This window comes from Molothrus aeneus, chromosome 7 (genome assembly GCF_037042795.1).
Source record: "Molothrus aeneus isolate 106 chromosome 7, BPBGC_Maene_1.0, whole genome shotgun sequence".
NCBI classification, from domain to species: Eukaryota; Metazoa; Chordata; class Aves; order Passeriformes; family Icteridae; genus Molothrus; species Molothrus aeneus.
In genome coordinates, this window is record NC_089652.1 from 17,034,592 (window position 1) to 17,057,064 (window position 22,473).

General features: G+C 49.3%; 2 protein-coding genes across 4 annotated transcripts; both read right to left on the reverse strand.

Annotated features, from left to right (window-relative positions):
* Nucleotides 1–1,486: 1,486 nt before the first annotated feature.
* On the reverse strand, nucleotides 1,487–3,156 carry HOXD3 (homeobox D3). Of its 3 annotated transcripts, none has more exons than XM_066553655.1 (2): nucleotides 2,661–3,156; nucleotides 1,487–2,238 (listed from the first exon to the last, which is right to left on the reverse strand). In XM_066553655.1, exons 1-2 carry the CDS (start codon nucleotides 3,154–3,156, stop codon nucleotides 1,487–1,489), a joined length of 1,248 nt encoding a protein of 415 aa, XP_066409752.1. The 3 variants fall into 3 exon arrangements, with proteins under 3 accessions (XP_066409752.1, XP_066409753.1, XP_066409754.1); XM_066553656.1 differs by having other exon boundaries at nucleotides 1,487–2,261; nucleotides 2,669–3,108; XM_066553657.1 differs by having other exon boundaries at nucleotides 1,487–2,235; nucleotides 2,661–2,745.
* Nucleotides 3,157–16,958: 13,802 nt separating this feature from the next.
* HOXD4 (homeobox D4) lies at nucleotides 16,959–18,089 on the reverse strand. Its single transcript, XM_066553843.1, has 2 exons — nucleotides 17,672–18,089; nucleotides 16,959–17,263 (listed from the first exon to the last, which is right to left on the reverse strand). The coding sequence occupies exons 1-2, from the start codon at nucleotides 18,078–18,080 to the stop codon at nucleotides 16,959–16,961; spliced, it is 714 nt and encodes a 237-aa protein (XP_066409940.1). The 5' UTR covers nucleotides 18,081–18,089.
* Between the last annotated feature and the right edge of the window lie 4,384 nt (nucleotides 18,090–22,473).

A 22,473-nucleotide genomic window follows, 5' to 3' on the forward strand; every position in this document is an offset into this window, starting at 1 on the left:
TTTTCCTATTTTTTTAATCTTCTCGTTACTTTATTTTTTTCTTCCCCGTGTTAACTGTCCTGTTGGTGGCAGGGGGAGGTGGCGGTGCCCACTGCCGCGGTCAGGCCGGGTGGGACTGTCCTTGCCGGGCACCGGGGGAGCGCGGCGGCACCGCCCAGCCCCTGCCCGCGCCCCGTCTCAGCGTCTCCCTTCGGCTGTGTGTATCTGATTGTCAATTTTCTTTCAAAGTTTACATTTATGAAAAAAAAAAAAAAAAAAACAAAAACAAAAACAAACCAAGAGGAAAAGCTCGGCCTTCCAAAGATGTCTAAAAATTGATTTATGGTTAGTAAAAGACAACAGTATAAAAATAACAAAGGAGGTGGCAGCTGCTGCACAGATTGCTATGGAGACCCTAATGAAATTAGCACTATCAGAGGGTTTCTAATTTTTTTGCCTTCTAAGCTTCTAATTTCTTTTCTATTTTGGATAGCCAGAGTGTAATTAAAAAAAAAAAAAAAAAAAGAAAAAAGAAAAGAAAACATCCCACCGAAATAATATGCGCTATACATATCCAGCCAATAAATAAATGTTAACCTCACCGAGGTTTTCATATTCAGGATTTGATCTGAAACAAGATGGCCAAGAGCCCCTCTGTGTAGATCGCCTCCTCAAAGCGGCTGCGCCTCCATCTAAAGGTGGCTTCACGCGGCCGAGCCAGCTGCCGGCCAAGCCACCGAGGCGCTCGAGTGGGGCCAGCCGATTAGAAATAAATACTTTAAAAATACTTTCAATATTTTTTAAAGTGTAACGGCTCTTTGTGTGATGCCACAGTTTGTTTTACTCTATTAATGATTTACGACTTGCTGTCTTAATTAATCCTTACATAAACTACAAACACCAGCCACTGTTACAACTGTTCAAGACTACTCTCTCAACTAGCTCAGACCGATTATACTAAATAGGTGAAACGTAAGTCACCACGGACCTGAATCCCTCTCCCGAAGTATTGGTGAAGAAACTCTACAAATACCCACATAAATACATTAAGACGAGGATAAATAATCAGTGATACAAAAAATGTCTCGCTTAAAATAATAAATACATATCATTTAGTCCAATGCGATCCTTACGTTACGGAAGAACTCATAAATTAACTTCTCTGAAATAAGCTTACGCGCGGGCGAGTTCCGACGGCTCACGACTGGTCTAAAACACCTCAGCATGACGCGCTGCTAACACTACAGCATCTCTAAGACTTACCTTCAAGTACATCATTACCAGCTTATCAGTCCTCGGTTGGCAGTATATTGCACTGTCATGCTTAAAACAGCTCTAAGAGAAAGGCTCCTGCTCACGGACCTACTCGGGGCTGCGGAAGAAAGAAGGGAGCTGCTAAGGGAGACAAATCCACTAATACTGTTGGCACTCGAGAGCACAGTAACACTGTCCCGTCAGAAAAGTGAGGTAATGGAGAGGGGAGCGGGGCCCGCTGGCCGCCGCCCCGCTACAGATGCGTGAGCTTGGGCGCCTCCTGCATCCGTCCCTGAGAGGTGTGGTGAGAGGAAAGGTCCGTGTAGGTAGGGTGGGGGTCGCAAGGTCCGTGGTGGTGGCCGCCGGGGATCTGGGCGGCGCAGCTGTAGTCCACGCTGGCGGAGGAGGGGTGCTGCAGGTGTCCCAGGTTGAACATGGGGCCCGAGGCCGGCATGGAGTCCACGAAGTTGCCCCCCACGTAGACGGGGCTGCCCTGCAGGCTGGGGTTGGCGAAGCCGCCGCCGCCGCTCTGCATGGGGTGGGGGTCGTACTCCGCGCCCGCGTAGCGCTTCTGCTGCGGCAGGCAGCTGCTGAGCGGCGCCGTGTAGGCGGCCAGCCCGTACATGCTCTGCTGGGACTTGGCGAACGAGGTGGGCGAGGGCGCGTCGTAGCTGAGGCTGTTGACGCCGGGGAGCTGGCTGGAGTAGCCGACGTGGTTTGGGCCGCTTAGAGGGGGGCTGCGGTCCGGGGACTGTCCGACGGGGGAGTGCATGATGCCTTTGGCTTTTTGGTCCTTTTTGTACTTCATCCGGCGGTTCTGGAACCAGATCTTGATCTGCCGCTCGGTCAGGTTCAGGAGGTTGGCCATCTCCACGCGGCGTGGCCGGCACAGGTAGCGATTGAAGTGAAACTCCTTCTCCAGCTCCACCAGCTGCGCGCTCGTGTAGGCTGTTCGCACCCTCTTGGAGGCCGGCCCGGGGGGGCTCTTGTCCTCACAGCTCTCTCCTGCGGGGAAGAGGCACAAAGAGACATTGGTTCCCCCCACGAAAGACAGCCCCCCCTTCCTCCCGGGGTCCCTTGGAAACCTGCTATACCCTCTCGCTCTGTCGGCGCCCGGGGAGGGGGTGCAGAGGGCCCGGGGGCGGCCTCCCCCTCCTCCCTGCCCCATACACACCCTCCCGCAGCTGCCTCCCCCCAGAGACACCGACCAGGCGTCCCCGGCACCCCGCCCCCAGCCTGTCCCACCTGCAGCGCCCGGCAGGGCTGGGACCCCTCAGCGGGGTGGGGTGGGGTGATAGGAGGGAGATGGCAGCTAGAGGAGTAGCAGACAAGGCCCGGAGCAGGAGCTCAGCCCGAGGCGCTCAGCCCGAGGGACTCAGCCCTGCTCTCCGGGCGAGCAGTGGGTCGGGGCGGGGGTTTTGGGCTACCTGGGGGGGCGCAGGTGCTTTTCTGCTTGGAGTTCTGCCGGGACTCCTTCATCCAAGGAAATATCTGCTTGCTGAGGGTGGCGCTGGCCGAGCCCGAGGAGTTGGGGCCCCCTTTGGCTTTCTTCGGAGGGGGCACACTGGGAGGGGGGTTGGGCGGGGAAGAGGGCGGCAGGGCCGGGGGCTGATGCTCGCCGATCCCCGGGGGCTGGCTGCCCCCAGGGCCGCCCCCGCCCGGCCGCATGCAGCTCCCGCTCAGCTCGCTGCCCTTGTGGGCCGGAGCGCGGCCGGGCGCCGAGCCCTGGACGGAGCAGGCGGAGCCGGGGTACTCGCCGTCCAGGCCGGCCTGGCCGTAGGTCTGGTGGGCCGCGCCGTAGGGGTAGGCGTCGGCCTTGCTGTAGGTGTAGCCCCCGAAGAGCCCCGCGTTGTCGTAGTAGGCGGCTTTCTGCATCCTCTGCTCTGCGATCGCCGAGGCCCGCGGCCCCCGCTCAAATAACATTGACCGCCGCCCCGCGCCTCACGTCCTCGGCCCTGGCCACTCGCAGCCACCTGGGCAGGGAAACAGCAGGGACACAAAAATGACTTTTAAAGGGGGAAACCGGCTGGTAGCGGCTGGCACGGGCCGGTCCCAGCACCCCCGCACCCCGGCACCTTCGGCCTCGGCCTCCCATCCAGGGGAGGGCTGGGGGACATCAAGGAAGGAGCAGGGGACCCAAAGAAGGACCAGGGGACGAAAAGGGAGGAGCAGGATCACCAGGCAGGAGTCAGGGCAAACTGGGCCACACCAAGCAGAGAGCAGAGCACACCAGGGAAGGACCCGAGCCACTGCAGGGAAAGAGCCACCCGAGAGCCAGGGTGCGGGGGAACAGAGCACATGGGCGGGACATCCTACAGGCCACCTTTTGAAGCATTTTGGGGGATGTTTTATTTGCTTTGTTTTGCCTTTGGACCATTCCCGCTCGAGTTTGGCTGGATCGGGTTGTGGGCAAGCTCTCTCAGTGACAACTGTGCTGGGTGGTGTCCCCAAAGAGCCAGTGGCCCATTTCGGCCGAGAGCATCGCGCCCCCCGCCCGGCACGCGTGCGCACGGCCCTGCACGGCTGACATGATGGATGGAGCCCGGGCTGCGGCCGGGCAGAGGCAGAAAAATCCCGTCCCCTTTGTAAACCCGCCCTTCTTCTTTCCCCGGATTCCTCCAGAGTTAAAGTATAACCGGCGCCATTCACTCCCTTTACTTTGCACTATAAAGGAAGTCGCAGGTCAGCTCCCCTATTTTAATTCTGTAATGAATTAAATTCCCTCACCCAACGTTTCTCGTCCCTTTTATTTGTACCCAGTAGAAAGAACCTGAGACATTTGAGATAATTTTTAGAGGGTTCTTTTCTTTTTTCGGCCGGCAAACTTATGGCTCTCCCCTCCCCGCCCCCCGGCTGCCACATGAGGCCGCTCCCACCGAAAGCGCACGGTCCCCTTAGGGCAGATGTTTTGAGGCAGGGTGCTGTTACCTTTCTCCTTGCTGCTCCCAAAACTTCTCTGTGCTTAGTACAAGATGGAAATGTTCTGCAATTTTGGTGCGGCTTTTTAATATTCCCTGCTCCTATTTTTCTTGTGGGATAGGGGTTTTCTCTGACACTTTTGGTAATTTTGTAAATTAGCACATACTTCACCTGACAATATAAGTCTGTAAATCGACATATCTTGATACTTCCTTGTATTTCTGCAGGATTTAAGCTTACTAATATACCAGAGAAAAGTGGCTAGAAATCTTTAAAAAATGTCCGACAATTATAGTTCTCCTGCCTATACTCATGCAATATTAGGAGAGTACTCTTCCTTCTCTCGCAAGTACCGCTGGTCCCGCCAAATATCCTTGATCTGTTCTCTAAAATTCACCGGGAAACACATCTCTGTAAGTGAAAATAACCTCAGCGAGCTGCGATTCACAGCCGCTCTCGGCGGTTTATCCCGTGTCACAGACCGCCGGGGTCCTTTTCTTTCCTAAACAAAAGCTTGAGATGATCTGTGAAGCTGACAGAACGGGAACTGTTTTTCTCTCCTGGAAAATTTTTGTTTAAAAAGTCTGCAGAAATGGACGGTGGCAATAAAAATGAGTTTTAATACGATGTAATAATCTTGACGAGTCTTGGACGTATTTTTGTCCAAATAACTCTGTCTCTCTTTTCCCACTTCTGTCTTCTACATTTTCGGGACCGGTCTGGACTGAGGACTTTTGTTAGCACAACACTGCCTTAAGCGTAGGCTTTTATATGCCTTGTGAAATATAGTTCCCAAAAGAATACACAGAATCTTAAGAAAGAATATTGCTGTTAAGCTGTTAAAAGCCTTATTTCTTTTCTGAAATACCAACTGCTTGTGAACTCTGCTTGAACCTAAAAAGGAGGCTATGGGCCATAAATCACATGGACAATGCTCAACTGTTTGGTGGCTCATCTTTAGATCTTAAAAAGAGAGAGAGGGAGAGAAAGAGGGAGAGGGAGACCCATCCAGGGTTTGATTTTCCACGAGTAAAAGGCCCGGGGTGATGTTTTTATAGGTAACACCAAAGCAAGGGCTCAACACTTGGTGGTTTGGCCAGAAAGAGCCTACAGGGGAAAAAAAAAAAAAATAGTGACATCCAAATGGTGAGGCCGAGCCGTGGGAGGTGGGCTTGGAGGCACCCAGGGTAGGAAACCGCAAAGTATCCATGTCTGTGTTTCAGATTTCCCTTCTTCCTCTCCAGAAAGGTTAACCTCATCTGAACTGTTAGGCGTCGCACATGATAATGGGACTTTTTGTCCTGCCACTGGTTCCAGTGCTTTCGCGGGATGCCGAGCCTCTCACGGCTGTGTCCGGAGAGCAGCTGGGAGCCCCGGCGTCCCCGGCTGGCCCAGGCTGACACCGGCCCGCCGCTGCCAGCCGCTCTCCTCCCGACACTTTCATATTAAGCAGTTCTCTACTAAAACTTCCACTACACTTAATTCTGCTTCGGATCGATATCTAATATGATACCGAATAAATAAGAGGCGGTGAGAGCGGCCAGCGAAGCGGTTATTAAAGCAGCCGGAGCTCTCAGGGTGCATATCAATGCACCTGTCATTGCGGTTGTAGCAAAATTTATGACTGCTAGCGCCGTGGCAGTAAACGCTCCGGCCAGGAATGAAAAGGAAAACACTTCCCAAGCCCCGGCACTTTCAGAAGTGCAAAGCAGCCGGCGCGTAGGAGGGAGCCCGGCAAAAGAATCCCCCGCTCGGCACGTTTCCCGGCCGCCGGCCCGGGGCAGCCCTGTATATAAGGAAAGCGCTGGGGCCGCCGCCGGGCCCGGCCGCAAGCAGGGCAGCCGGGCACCCACCGCTGGGGCTGCGCCCGAGCCGGGCATGTCCCGTCTCTGAGAGCTCTGGGGAGCGCGAACGGGCCCTGCGAGACACGGAGCGGTGGCCGCCGTGGGGCCTCTTAAACCAGCTATGGAGCCCCCCGGGATCCACCCGCTCCCCGCGGCTGGGTCTGGGCCTTCGCTGCTCCCCAGCCGGGCCCGACTTCGCGGAACAGGGGCGGCTTTCAGCGGGGCTTCCTGCGGGCCGCTCTTTATCTGACGGGGCGCCGCCGCCGCCCGGGTTCCGCCGAGCAGCTCTCCCCGTTCGGCGGGCGCGGGCCGGGGCAGGGCCGGGGCCGGGCTGTGCTCCCTGCGACGGGCCTGTCGCGATAGGGAAAGCGAGAGATGGATGGAAAAGGAAATTTAGAGAACTCACCAAACTTACGTTTTTTCTTGATTTTTGACTTTAACTGTGTGAGTAGGATCTTCAGGTTCCTTTGGATAATCCGTGGGCACGGACCTGCAACAGAAGTGATAACTCTCAGCGGAAACTGCTTTGTTTTGGACTTTCTTCCTTAGGACTTTGTTAATAAATGCACATCTCGTCCGCAGCCCCTCACCGTGTCTTTCCGTCCGCGTCAGATCTTTTACCAGACAAAGGGTAGATGTTTCTCTTCATTTATTAATAGAGCTTTGAGAGAGGCGGGGAGCAAACAAACGTGCAAAATGCTCCGGTTGCGGGTGGGAGCCGGGCAGGGCGGCCTGCGGCAGCCGCTCCGACGGGCCCGCACACCCATGCCTGCCTTCCCGAGCAGCCAGCCCACGGGGGAAAGGGAACGCCTTTGCGGGGCAGCTGCGGGCACCTTCGAGGGTCGCAAGCACCTCTCCGGCCGCCCGCACCCACGGCCCGCGAGGAGTTCCGCGGAAACGAAGCTAGCGCGGGTCTCTCTCCATTTCTCCCCCCAGACACCGAATAAGACCGAGAGAAAAACAAGCGAAGAAGTCCCAGCATTGAAAATGCGCTGCAAACATTTGCGTCTCGAAATTAGTATTTTGCCTTTGTCTGTGCAATGTGTCGATTCAGGACTTTAAGAACTTAAGAGTGCTAGAAAATCCCCCACAAAGAAGCCTAGGTCATTATAAAGACGATATCTAGCCACCATAAGCCTTTGAAATGACCTTTGGCTCGTATAGCAATAACTCACCACTTAATGAACAACCAACGGAAGCGCCTCCGATAGCTCACACCACAACAGATCTTACAACTTTCCACCAAGTCTTCTCTCTCCCTAACCAAACTCAGTAGGATGCTACATTCCCCTTCCAAATCACCTTAATTTATGCTGGCAAACTGGAGTTAGGGAAGTGGAGCTTCATGATTACACATGATGCTCGCTCAGGTTCCTGGCCCAGGCCTGTCCCGGTAACGTCTTATATAATGTATTCACGTGGGCGTACGTCAACTTTAAGTGCTTTATTTTTTTTAAAGAGAATTCATTAGAAATAGCACTTTACACGGTGTATGAAGGCAACCTAAAGTGGGTTGCACCTTAGCCCCTGAGCGGAGAGATCATAATATTGCAAACCGAGTCATTGTTAGCCGCTGTTGATTAACACGGTAAGTTTTCATTTTGTGCCTAATTAATTATCGACTTCTCATCCCTTTCTGAAGCAGCTTCTCAGCCTCACAAGCGATAGCCTTCTAGCTCTAGACATGCTTTATTTAGCCAGAGCGTGGCCAAATACCAAGACTTCCATGGCCACAGGAATAACCCCCAAAGTTTGTACTGTGGAGAGAGGAGTCTGGGCACGCTGGAGTTGTGCTCGTCTCCCAGCGCTCAGAGAAGACGTTCCCAGAGCTGAACCCAGGGAAATCTTTAGAATTATTCAGGCGTGGGACCAATATAGGTATTATTGAAATTTTAGGTGAAGTTATAAGTGAGTGCTTCCATCGAGCCAAATGAAATGCTGCTTGCAGTAATTGGATTCAGCTGACTAACTTGGCAGGCCAGCAGCTTGGAGGCATACAGCTAAGAAAAATGTTCAGTGCTTTTAACTTCTGATCGAGCAGAGCAACGCGCAACAGAAAATAATAAATAAATAAATAAATAAATAAATAAATTAACGAACACCCTAACTTTCTCCTTCTTCCCTGGCCTCCCATTCTATTTCCTTCGGGGCACTCCGACCCCCGCCGAGGACTCGCCCGGGTGACTCGGGGAGGGCAGGGTCCGTTCCAACCTTACACACGCTCTTGCTCGACAGCACAACGCTGGGCTTTACAACAGCCACAACCGAGAGTTCACCCGGGCTCCAGGCAAGCCACCAGTCAGTAGAAACAGGCGTTCCTGGGAGAGTCGGGCTGGTTGCAGCAGCCCAAGCGGGAGCTGAGCTGTAAGTGTCTGCGGGGAGGCTGTGTGGCCGCTTCCAGACCCCCAGTCTGCCCAGAGAGGCACCGGTCCCCCCCAGGCATCTTCCCACCGCCTTATTGATCAAACCACACAAATGCAGGGCAAGAAACTTCTCGGTAGATAAATATCAAGCCGTGCTTCAAATCGCATGTGTAACTCGAAGGCATGAGCACACTGGTAACAGCAGTACTAAAACAACTGCGGAAGGAACACAACAGCCACTAAGGAACACGAATGCGCTGCCAGGGAAAAAGGTTCGGGAAGACACTTGGCACGAACATTTGAGAGATCCTATGTAGGGGCTACATTACCGATGAGCCTATTTTAAATCGCCCTTTGCAAATCAACACGGCTACCCCCTGCCCGGCTAACCACGGCAACGCATTAACGTGATGCTGAATCTCACTTTGGCAATGGGAGCATCTAGCAAAGTTACCTCCCTCGTTTGTTTGCTTATTTGTAATTCCCTTCCACCGAAAACTGGGGAAAGGATAGGGTTAAACTTATTCCCCTAGCTTTTGGAAATGAGTTCACTTTTTATTTAAAGAACATAATAAAAAGAAGATACAGCTTAAAACGTTCAAGTAGGTGGAGACCACTCCATACATTTGCAGCCACTATGGGCAGAGATTGCAAACAAATTCCAGACCGTCTCTGAGCAAAGGAGATAATACAGCCCCTGCGGTTAAACGTCCCATTTTGTCATGCAGTTGCTTACCTGTGTATCAATTTATCATAAACCTGGGTTCCTCACTTTTCAGGATCTGCGCTTGCAGTTCTTAGAATATATCCTTCACCCTTTGTCTGCAGACAATACTCTCCTAAACCTGATCTTGCGGTTTTACAAATATTTCCATACACCAGAATTCCCGATAGAACGAAAACAGGCTTAGGCTCAACTACCAATAAAAGAGAGCGAGTGGAAATCGGAATTTGTTTGGCTTAAAAAAAAAAAAATCAACACACAACCCTTTAGCCATCAGCCTCCTGGAACCAACGACAGCAATTGGCCGGCTCTTGTTTTGTTTTGGTTTTAAATCGTGCGGCCATTGATGAATTTTGGGGGCGAGCAGGAGAAATCCCTTTATAATCAGAAATATAGGCACTGCCTTAAAATACAGGCATATTGGCCCACGTGATCGCCGAGCAGCGCGCCGGGGCCGAGGCTGGCGCGCTCCCCGCGCCCCCGCGCAGCGGGGCAGCCGCGCCGGGCCCCGTGGGGCGGGCAGGCGGCCCCCAGAGCCCTGCGCGCCCGCCCGCGCTGCCCAGCCCAGCCCGCTCCGCACCGCGGCCCCCGCACTTACGCGCCCCGCGGGGCTGGCGGAGCAGGGGAAAAAGGTGAATTCCGCGGGATGATCCCAGCGCGCAGAAATTCCCAGCGGAGACAGAGGAGGTATTTGGAACCAGCTGCGGCCGGGAGCCTGTGCCGGGGGCAGCTCCGCAGCCACGCTGCTCTGGCGGACAGGCGCCGGGGCCCACTGGCGTGCGCGACTTTTTGCTTTCTCCTTCTCCGGACCGGGAAGATGCGGGGCAGCGGGGACTACCCCTGTCTGGAGGCTAAACAAACGCTGGGGGAAAAAACCCTCACGACATTTGTGCGTGTGTGTGTCTGCCCTGAGCCTGCCTCCCTGCTCTGTGTGTATGAAGAGGCATGGAGTAAACCCTGTGTATATCTGTCATGCGTGCCCACAAAGCTCCCCAACAACACCAGTTAGGCAAAAGAAAAAAAATATATATGTATTAGCTTCTCTGTTTGATTTTTTGTAACATATCTGTAGCTATAAATACACCACACCTAATCTAACATCTGCTATGATTTCATTACCATCCAAAGCATGGGGATGTGACAGTAACGTATTACCTTACAATACTAACCGTAAGTGCATTGTAACATTTATCTAAATTACATTGCTTTTCCTGACTTTGCAAACCAGTTATAAAAAGATTGGAGTCCAGTGATGGAAACATAAGTTCAATGTAAATTATTGTGTATGGCTTCGGATTTATAATCCTATATTTCTTCGAAACGATGCACTTAAATCTCGCCTCAAGTAAGAGGTAATGGTTCTTTATATCCTTTGCAGTCAGCCATATATTTTGGTGTCTGGGTAGTTTTGCCGAGCCCCCTGCGCTCGCGTGTCTGTGTGTACATACAGAACCCCTACACGCACAGCGTGTTCTGCATACTTGTGTACATGCACACAAAGCCGAACATAATTCTGGCCGCTGTTTAGACATTTTGGATGACGGAGAGGTCTTTAGCTTCCTACACAAAAGTGAGAGGGGAAAAGCTGGACACGAGCAAAGAACACGAAGAGGATTCAGAAGAAAATGCCTTTTTGGAGGGCAGTTTGGAACCCCTCGGAGAAAACCTCACAGCCCTTTGGTGCCTTTTCAGAGTCTAGTGAAAAAGAAAAAGAAAAAGAAAAAGAAAAAGAAAAAGAAAAAGAAAAAGAAAAAGAAAAAGAAAAAGAAAAAGAAAAAGAAAAAGAAAAAGAAAAAGAAAAAGAAAAAGAAAAAGAAAACACAGGCACATTTAACGTGAAAATGGAGGACGGCTGAAAGAAAGGAGCACCTTTGCCACCAACGCCAGAATTAAGATATGGTAAAGGGGACTGAAAAAGTATTAAGGAACTGTTAATCCTTTGGCTGGTGGGACTCCAGCTTTGCGCGAATTTGTCTCCAGTAAAGGATCTAAGACTTCTTCAATCGGAGCATATGTTCATAGAGCAATAAAACAGAAAGATTTACAGTCTCCGCCCGCCCCCCAGCAGCCTCGCACCCTTTCAGGAATTACTTATGATGATTTATAACAACAACTCCGGCAATTGTCAAACTGATAAAATAGCCCGGGCTATATGCGAGAATAAACGCTCTTATGAAAGGGTTGCGATTTATGTTCAGGTCCATTTTACTGCGTGTCTTGGTGGAGTTTGGTTTCTTTCCCGGCCCAATAGGATAATATAAAACTTCATTGATAAAAATGTAGGAGTTCTCGTGAAGTAGCGAATCTGTTCCTTAGTCACTACCACAGCACATAAACATTTGTCATTTTTGAATAATTGAATTAATGTGTTATTGTTTGAATGTATAATTCATAACATAGGAAACTTTGTCTCTGTCCTGCCACCGAAACGGAAGCAATAAAAAGCTACAATCTAGGGGTTTTAGAAATTACTCCAGCAAGGGATAATAAAGAATATCCTGTTTGCAGGAGGCATTTCCAGCTGACTGGGATTTCACAGAGAAATCTCACACTCGTCCGTATCCTATGGACTTTATCGAGAGTGGCTTTGTATAAAAACAAAAATGCTATTTTTCCCCAGTCCGAGCTATTGATCGGGGACTTGCAAGCCGGCGTGTCCGCTCCGGGGGCTGGATGCGGCCGGGCTCCGCTGCAGCCCCGCGCCGGGGCAGCGGGGCCGGGGCAGGAGCGGCGGGGGCTGCGGGGCCGGGGCCGGAGCCGGCCTTTGTGCGGGCGGCGGGGGAAGGCGCGCCCGGCCCCGCTGTCACAGACCCACGGCAAAATTTACGACCCCGCTTGCGAGGGAGCCGAGGGCCTTTCCCCGCCGCTGGGACCGGGCAGCGCTGCCCTGACAGCCGCATTGTTTCCTCCGCGGCGCTCCGCGCCTCCCCGCGCAGGCAGCCGCGGCCGAGCCGCCGCTCCGGGAGGCGGTGTGGCCATCAGCCTCTCTGCTCCGCGGCGCTCCGCGCTCGTCCCCTTTCCCCCGCTCCCTGGGAAGCAAAGGTCATCGCTTGCGCCCGGTCCGGTTCCCGGCCGCTGCCGCGCTGGAAATCAGGAAGCAGCGTGCCCTATTTGTCAAGTGTTTGACAGCTGAGTTCATTAAGGCTTAAATAAGGAGGAATAAAAGTAAAAAATATTTACGTACCGGGAGTCTCTTTTTCAGCAGCTGCCCAAGAGCTAGGTGTGCAGGGAGAGGGACGGCACCCTTTGTATATTATATTCTTGGGATCTCTTCAGTTTTCAAGTCTGATAGAGTCCTTTGCTTGGCAGATTAATGACGACTCCGTGTTTCTTAAGGGACGTGCTGAATTAATTATTTCGCAAATCACGTGGTCAGGACTTGTAGAAATCTATTCTTATCATCTTCCTTGCACTTTGAAATTCTGCCTGTTATGACTGTTCCTAGCAAGATTATTTTGGTCTCTAGGCTTGGGGGGAAGGAGGGGAAAAAAAAAAAAAAAGGAAAAAAGAATCAGGGGAAAGGGCTAACAAACATGGCCGTTGGAAGCGGTGTGGCTGTGCACCGAGAGGTCCCTATTTACTGTACTGTACAGTGAGTGGGGTTTGCTATTGACTCTGCCTTTCCTCTTCATTCTTACCTTAACGACTAGTGGTGATATAATATACAGAACTGTATTGATGTATCGGGAGTAACAGGAGGAGCCATTAAACAGCACAGAGAGAAAGTATAATCACAAGATGTGCCTCAATATTTAAACTTAGCGAGAATGTGTTTGGAAAGGCAACCCCAGGCTCCCCTGGGCACGCTTGGGCTGTAAGGGCGCATGGTTTCTGCTGGGCACCCTGCTCCCTGCCCGGCCTGAGCCAGAGACTGGATTTTTGGACTCGTGCCTTGACCACGCTCCAGGAGAGGACAAGCCCTCACTGACAAGCACTTATGACAAAAATAGTGCAATCGACTTCTCCTGGCTGTGTTATCGTCTGAGACACGCTGGGAAGAAAAAAAAAAAAAAAAAGCTTGCCATAGGTGCATGGCAAAGTTTAAAGTCTCCAAGTTGTGTTTTCTTGTGATCTTTCTTTTGTATCCGCTGTCAAAGTGAGAGTTACTGCTCAGGAAAAACTACTGTCTGCATTGCAATTTCGAATTTCCATTTCTTTATTTAATTGATTCTTTCTAGGACTCACCTAAAAGAGACACATCTGTGTGGGCATCGACGTGACTTCAGGTGTGGCTCCTCACCTCCTACCACACATGCAGAAATCCACGAGTCATTCTAGGAGGGCTTGTTAAATGCAAAGCAGCAGCAAATGGATGACAGGCACTTTTAACTGTAGCCCAAAAGTAAATATAGACTCCAGCTTGGCCTAGAGTCACACCATTATGGCTGAGGCAAACAGCAAACCTGTTCAAAGGGACATTTGGAAGGATGCTATGCAGAGTCACTCATCTTTTAACACTGTAATGATGGGAGGGACCAGCATTTTCACAGAAGAGAGACCCACCTTGTAAGGACTGATTGTTCAAGGTACAAACCAGAATCTATTTCTCTACACCTTTTATTATTTCAGAAGTACGTGGAGGGCTTACATCAAAACTACAGGCGACAGTTAGTATAAATAACGCTTTAATCAATGGCAGCAAAACATCAGCAAAGTCTATAAAAAGCATCACACTTTAACAGAGATGAGAGCGGTGCTGGACAATGCGACCGTTTAACAAAGGCTCCAATGCACAACGTTTACCCGCGATAAACAAAAATAATCAGTTTCCCTTCATACAAAAAATAACTCTGGAGGAGGGTTACAACCATTGAACAGAAAAAAAAAACCAACCCAGGTTCGTTTAGCATGGGAGATAACGACCAGTGGGTGCTGCTGGTCACTGTTACAGACATTCCCGACCATTCAGAGCAATGGCAGCTGGAAACTATTTCTGTTTGGTACTCTCTGCCTCCACTTCACATATTGTCCTGTCTTAGGGTGCAATCACACCTATGGAAACCTACAGTGCTCCAGCCCCGCTCAAAGGGGACGTGCAAACAGAGCTGTAAGAGCTGTGCCTGCTGAAGCCAACACTCGTCCAGGAGTTATTAACATTTCAAAAGACAATGAGACAAATTCTGCTCGCAGCTACATGCCTGTTTGACTTCAGTGGGCGGGGGAAGGAAATCTGGGAGCAGAAGTTGGTCCTTTAACTTCGGGAGCCATCTCGGTTGATTAGAAGCACAAAGCAAGGATTTGCTTATCCAAGGCCAGTATTTTCCAGGACTGTACCACAGATGCCAAAGTTGGTAACTCTCTCTCGAATAACACTTTTGTCCTGCTCGCAGCCAACTTATCGGACTTTAGGAAAACAGCGGGGGTCCGGGAGGAGGATTTTCAAGAGTAGCTAGAGGGATTTTACTTCCCCACACCCCTTTTTCTTCTTTATTTTAATAGCTACGTATGAAGAGCAAAAGGATGGCTTTGAGCAGCTCTGGAGAGGAAAGGCCACTACTGCAGGAACCTGGTGTAACAAAACTTGAAAACTTGGCTCAGGAATTCCCTCCTCAAGCGCTGCTGCTAGCTGCTCTCCATGCTAGAGAAAGGGAAGGGTAGTTTGGGTCCAAAAGGTTAAGGGTTTAGAGGTCACTCTTCCCGGCTGAAATACAACTAATCGAATAGAAAATTTGTCCTCTGGGTGAACCTGTTCCTGCAATTTAGCCGAACTTCAGTAAAATACCTTTTCAGCTTCTCAACGTGAAGGCGTCAGAAAAAAGACGTCTTTACTATGTATGAACTCGGTGCTTTTTGTCATAGAAACAATGATGCGAATAATGCGGGAATATCCATCTTTAATATCACGACGTGGAGATATTCAAGTATTGCCATGTGCAAGTCTGAGAACTGGGCTAACCCTAAGGAAGAACAAAGAGTTTTCTCCAGGCTCTAAAACAAAAGACCAAGTCTTAAAGACACTTTGCGGACTTCAAGGGATGAGAAAAGGGCAGAAATTAACTGCTGGCCACAGTTAACGTTGCCGAATACACTCTTGTTGAAAAGCTCGCCTTTTATTTTCGAATTAATTCAAGCCCATTTTGGCCAGCGTTTTCCCGAGCGAGCCCAGAGAGCCGTGAGTTCTCAGTGGGAAGCATCCAGCCTGGAGAAGGGCACGTTAACTCACCCCCTGCTCTTTCCACCTCCGTTCAGTGTTTGCTGAGTTTCCTTCCTCGCCACTTTTCTCTTTAATAAAAGGATCACCTCGTTACAATTTTGGCTCTGTGGTCCCTTTCCTAGGCTGCCCTGAGGGTACAGGAGATAAGGGCTGAGCTTTAAAACCGCCTGAGCAGAGGTGTAAGTGGCTCAGGGAGCTGGTTTGGTTTGGTAGTTACAGAGCACTAAAACTTTGGCAACCAGCAGTCAGGGACAAATTCGTGGGTATTAGACCAGCTCTGCTCCCATCCAAGCCTTTCATCTTTCCTGAAAGCAACTTGCTGAGATTTCCAGCCATTGCAGTCATGTGTCATGGTTTGCTTAAGAGCAATCACTGTTCTAAAAAGGAAAAAAAAAAAAAAAAAGCAACAAAAATCCCCACCAAAACCAGAAAAAACCCACCAAAACAAAAAAACCCCTACCCAATCTTAGAAAACCCACCCAAACCTAAAAACTAAACAAACCAAAGCCATAAAACCCCAATATAAACCCAAAACAAAACAAACCAGCAACCCACATAGACTATGTCTCTCTAGCAGAAAAGAAATTTAAAATCTGGTTGAAAGAATGTGTTCAGCTTTCAGCTTTGAATGGCTCAGTTTATATCAGAAATTACATTAATTTTTCAGTCTGGGTTGCTGTTGTTTTTTGTGGGGGTTTTTTTTTGTTTTTTTTTGTTTTTTTTTGTGGTCTCGCCTCTTTCTTTTTCCTTTTTTTTCTTTCCATTTTTAAATGAGGTATCGATGGTTTAAAGCACAGCGCTGAACAGAGCAGACTTTGGAAACAGATTTCAAGCCTGTTAGCTCTGGATGGCACACGGTAAGAAGCAGGGACACTTTTCCTATTCACAAAGATGGAAATTTAAAAACAAGGGTGGGGGGGAACAAGAAAGTTGTGTACGTTCAAGACAAGTAAACATTACATATGTGTTCATGAGACTGGGAAGAAAAATGCTGCATTTCAGCTCCCCTTCCTCGTTTTTGGTTTGGCTATTTTTCTTTTTGTCTTCATTCTTCTATGCAACAAATAAATAAATACACTAACATTACCAGAACATAAAATAACCCGTTTTCACTTCATTTCTATGCACACTTTCTGAGACGTTATGGAAATAAGCAAGAATTTTCATTACACCGAGAAAGGTAAAGCAGCACAAAAAAAAAGTTCACAATTACTAGTCTTTATGTTCGAATAAAAGACTATGCTATGAATTTCCTGTCCTCAACTTGCCCAAAATGCATTCTCCCGAAATTGCATGGGATAAAAAGACAATTAAAAGTATAAATCCCAGAATAAAGCATCCAATCTTCACTTCAGAATTCAAAACTGAAACACAGGACAGTTTCATTTTCAATGATTTATTATTTTTTTAAGGACAGAAGGTCTCATTTAATATTTTCCCAATTCCCACTGCCTGCATGATGGTTTGTTTGTTTGTTTTTCCCTCTCTCTCTCTCTTTCTTTCCTTTTTTTTTTTGTTTTCCTTTTTTAGGTTGTGCTAGCAGAGGCAAATAAAATAAAGTCCAAAGTAGCGTCATTTTGTCTCCTTTGTACAACAGTACCTTACAGAAAGATGACAGTTTCTCGTGTCCTTAGCTGCTACATGCAGGTTCTGCTTGGGCAGTGTCAGTTATGTACAGTACTGGTCAGAAGCGAAGGATGAAATGGAAAATTTCACCTCTTCTACAAAGTTGTCAAGTCAGTCTGATGGTCCTTGGAACCAGTTTGTAAATGGGGGTTTGAACCAGAGGAAGAAGATCTGCCCTTCGTGTTGGGCAGTTTGTGATCTTTTTTCCACTTCATTCTTCTGTTCTGAAACCAGATCTTGATCTGGCGCTCAGAGAGACACAAAGTGTGGGCTATCTCGATACGGCGGCGCCTGGTCAGGTACCTGTTAAAATGAAATTCTTTTTCCAGTTCTAGGACTTGCTGTCTGGTGTAAGCTGTGCGGGAGCGTTTAGGTTCCCCTCCGTTGTAATTGGGATTCACTGGGAAAAAAATACGGAGAACTTTTACAAAGCTAATCTTGACTTGCCGGTCCGACTTTACAAAAGAAAACCTTACGAGCTGCGAGCATGTGGCCGAGCTGGATTCGTCCCAGTTGCTTACAATGGCCGGGCTGCTGCTTTCCCCCCTCGTTTGAGGCAGGCACTACGGGCACACGCAGCTAGGTAGGCTGGGAGCCTCTAGAAGGCTCCTAAAATGGAGTTTTCTCCTGCACGCCAAAGCCCCGCATGGCCAACGGCCTATTTCCTCAGCAATAAAAATTTATGGCGAGTGTAATTGGCCACCTCGGCTTAAAAAGCTCGCCCACGAGCCTGGCAGGGACTCGGCAGAGCGCCGCTGAGGCCGATCGGAAGCAGGGGAGAAGAGCAAAGTAAGAAGAGGATCCTTACCCGAGTTAACATGGACTTTCTTCATCCAGGGATAAACTACTGCCGGCTGCTTAACTGCGGAGCCGTTTGGGGGTTTGAGGGCCGGCTGCTGGCTGCAGGCTCGCGAGTTGGACATTGGAGGCGGTGGACAATGCTCTGCTGGGCCGGGGAAGTGGCTCGCCGGGCCGGATTGCTCCTGTCCGTGACCCCGCGGCTGCCCGGCAGAGCCCTGGGCATTGCTACAGCTAAAGGGCTGCTCGCTGTAGTTTGACCGTGGGTAGAGTCCCTGGTGCTGGAAATCAGCGCCCTGCGAGGCACTGTAGTACTCGGCCCCCTGCTCGCCTAAGTAGCTATTCTGCAAATATTCCTCGCAAGGAGGAAATTTGGGATCCACATACTTAGAGTTCACCATATACGAACTCATGGCCATTAATTTCTGAAGGTAGAAAATACTAATTTTTCTCGTGTTGTCTTTTTTTCCCCTGCCATAGAGCCCTCCTACTTGCTGTCAACTGAATAAAGTTAGGCGGGCATGTGACCGGCCCGGCCAATGGGGAGCCGGGCGCCCACCGCCGCATTTCCCCGCATTTCCAGCGATTCCACTCAATAACATCCCTCTAACCGAATGACCCCCCTTCTCCGGCGGGCCGCACCCGCAAACCAGGTACCGGAGGTGTAGGGGTACCCCGGGGCGGCGGCCGCTGCCCTGCCCACAGCCTTTTGTCTGAGCCGGCTTCCCCCAGCCCCAGGGGATGCTGCCCTGCCGTCTGAGCTACTAGCCAGGATCGCCACCGGGGCTTGGTACCTCGCTTTAAATAAAATAAGAAAAAGAATCGAAAGGAATATACAGAGCGATGAGCTGAAGCGGGGTTAAAAGGGAAGAAACTGATAAGCAGGCGAGGAAAAGAAAAGCCATCAAAGAAGAGGGTAATATGATGTACAATAGATCTGTCCTGTCTTTGTCTAGCAGAGGTCATCCAAAAGTTACCAGAATTTAGTTCTGCTGAATAAAATTAGGCAATCAGTAACTTCTCATTCACTTTCAAGCCTCAAAATATACGTGTGCAAATGTATGCGTGCACAGACGCAAACGCCAACGTATATTTATAAATCTACACATGTATGTATATAAAATCGTACAGATGGCAAGAAAGAGTTCACTTTTAACCGCTAAAGTTCAATCAATTGAACTGGAGACGTCATTTAATTAGGTTAAAAATATCACGGCTTTAATGAGATAAATTCGGTCTTCATTCATCAGTATCATTCCTGGAGCACAAGTAAATACATTCCAGCGAGGCGAATGCTGCTTTTGCTGCTGTCGTAAATATTTTGATGCGATCTGGACCCTTGACAGGGAAATTTTGCTAACGTCTGGCATATCTAGCTAATTTATGAGTATCTTATAAAAGACTCATTCACTGATTGGTATATAATATCTTTTTTTTTTTCCAGAAATTTTGTAACTTCTGGTGAATTTAACTGTTTAAATTCAAAGATTGTCAGTGAGAGTTAGGACTGAACGACAACCAAAGTTTTAAGAAACGTCCTAAAACCTAGCGAATAGGGGCGAGGCAGCAAAACTTTTATAATTTCTGAGTGTTCAGCACGCACATGCCTCTTGATTCCGCCAGTATTTTAACTTCTAACAATCTGCAGAAAGGTGAAGTTTTTGCATCGACCATATATTCCCCTAGAATCGAATCTGTGACTATATGAATATCACACAAATTCGGTTCTACAGGGTATATATAGACAACGTAATAACATTCTGTTTTCATCTACAATATAGCAGGTCTCTGCAATTCTCTTAGTCTCTTACTGTCTTCTGAGGAATGCAAACTATTCTGCTGGGACTCAGTTCTGAAACACAGATTTGCAGGAAGGTGGGATTTCAGAAAAGATTCACGCTTGTTATTATTGCTGCAATAGAGCTTTACGACCCTCCACCAATTCATAGCGACGAATTTCGCCTACCAAATTCTCAGAAAGACCTGCCGCTTTCTTTAAATTCTCTGCCACTTACGTCCTCGCTATGGAAAATGGACGTGGTCAGTCAAATTGCGCTATTTAGAATGATAATGGTTAAAGTAATTTAGCTAGGAGTCTTTAAATATTTAGGCTAACACGAATCTGAAAAGATTCTCCATAATTAGAAATTCCCCCAAAATAAAAAAGAATTTCTGAAAAATCGAAACAGAAGCAAAACAGCCGACAACAGAAACAGCGGTTGGTGAAAAAGATGAGGTTAAAAGCTGGAGTTAGTTGCTCTCGGGAAAAAGAGAGTTTCCAAATTTACCTTCATCCTATTATGCTGGTCTAGCTATTATCCCCGCGATCTGCCTGCGAGCCTTAGCCTCGCACCCTCCCAGGTTTTCCCTGCCGTAGCGTTTATGGTGAAGGGCAGGGCGAGAGGTCAGCCGAAATCATTTACAAACATATCACAAAGTTTCATTATTTTTACTTTGTCGACAGCGGCACACAGGAGTACAAAAGTTCATGAATTGTGTCTGACCCAGCTCCTCACTGCTGTCCTGCGGTCAACCTCTTCTCCTTCCACTATTTAAAACAGGCACCATAAGGACAAATAATGGTGCGGGTGTGATACATCCAACCACTGCGGAGGGCAGATTTGGGGGTGTTGCGCTTATCCGAGCGATGTGTACCGGGTTGTTTGGCTGCCTCCAGCTCCCAAGTGCCTGAGCTGGGAGATGCTATTTTCAAACGTCTGCTTTCTGACCACTGCGGCGGTGCCTCCTCCACAGCAAGTGCACCTCAAAACGACTTTATATCCTTAATCTCCCCCCGGATTCTTCAAATCCCTACCCAGCTATTTTCAGCATCTCTCCCGCTTTCGCATCCTTTCTCTGAGGGGAGAGGGGATACCCCCCCGCCCTCGCGGGCGTTATTTAGCACCCGGCTGAACTGGCAGGGTAACTCCCCTCCGCCCCCCAAAGAGAGCTGTCGTTTGGGGCAGCCCCCGGGAGCGGACGAGCCCGCCTAGGGCTGCCCAGGGAGCAGCGATGGAGCTGGGGGAGCAGCAGCTCCCCGTTCTGCTTAATACTACACATTTTCATATTTGTTAGACGCTGTGACCTGCGTTTCACCTTATTGCACGACTTGCTCAGACAGGTCAAAGCCAAAGAGTTATTGATGAACAAAAGCGTTATATATTCACCTCCTGTTCAACTGCCCATACAAAATACTTTTGATCTATCAGGCTTTTTGTATTCTGGTTCATAATCAGTATGCGAAATGTACGTTGGCAGAAAACAAGTAATCCATACATTTAGGGCCGACCCTGTAATAAAATGCCAAGGGCGTCTACGTAGCACAGGACTGAGCTATGGGGGAGGAAAGTTACCTATGGAACACAATTAAAATTGCAACGCTGAAGGCGATTCTTTAGCTCGTATTTATAGGACTCGAAAACCAATATTGCAATGGAAGACAAAAGGACCGGGAGAAGCTTGGCACACCCAGGGAAAATAGATTATTTATCAGGAAACAGGGAGAGGAAGCGGGGAAACGCAAACAAACACACACGCAAACACTCCTGTCCTTCACATGCTCCGGGTCAGAGCCGGGCTGGCAGAAACGGGAAGGGCGATGTACAACCTAATGAATCTCCAAATACCGCAGTCTTTCTTTCCCTCTTTGAGAGACAAGCCGGTCTCAGCCTGGAGGACCAGGACCAATGCACCCAGCTCCTCACTGGGGCCAGAAAGGTTCAACAGCAGCTCCTGATGCACACTGATCTTCTGCCCTCCCCTCGGTCCCCCTGGCGCAGCTCAGGCAGGACCATCTGGGATGCGAAAACCCCTACAGTAAAAGATTGCCCTGCTAAGCTCTGATACCCATTCTATTCCGTGCCTTCACAGCATTTAAATCCCCGTTAGAGTCTCCCTTGCCCCGAGACCTCTCGCACCAGCAGATCAGCTCTACTGCCCGCAGAACCGGGCTGCATCTGGGCTGCCCCGGCTCGCCAGCGCTGACCGCCCCCAGCCCCTGCCGCCTCTTTCACCCAGCCACCCGTCTGTGCCAAACGAGGGGAACAGCAGAAAGCAGGCACAGCTCTGCTTGGGATCCTGTCTGCAGAAAAGAGTGGGAGTAGCCAAGGTTATGAGGTGCTGGGATACAACGTGATCCGTCTGGATTCTGCACAGGGAGGCGCTGTACAGTCCCGCCGAGTTAAAATGGAAACGCTGCTAATTGCTTTGGAGTGCTTAAAAGCAGGACGACACCTGTACAGCCCTGTAATAAACCCCCAGGAGACTGCACCTCTGCTTTTAATGCTAGCCAGGATTATGACATGGTACCACAAACTGACTCCACAAGAACCTTCCCATGCTGACATAGTACTTTCTCTTTTTTTCTTTTTTCTTTCTTTTTTTTTGGGGGGGAGGGGTGGTGGAGGAGGAGAAGGAAGAAATATCCACCAGGAATCATAGTTTGCGGGTTTTTTTAGGTCTGGAGGGAAGAACCAGGATTTTCGAATAACATAAACTACAAGAAATAAAAGGTTACTTACTGTGGATGTTCTTCCATGCTGCAGAACCTGTTGCAATAAAAACGTTTGTTACTGTTGTATTCCACATACGGGTGATATTTCTGGAGAACAATTACAAACCACGTTTGATAGATGAAGGCAGAGAGGAGCTGGTGGTAAATCCTGCAAGCAGAGGAGTGGTGGGATGGAAGCCCCTTCCAAATGAGGACCACGTTGCGTTCAGGCAGTTTTTTATGAATACACGCTTTCCCTGTGCCTGGGGTGTGATCTTTCACTTTTAATATTCATAGTCTAAATTTTATACGGGATAATT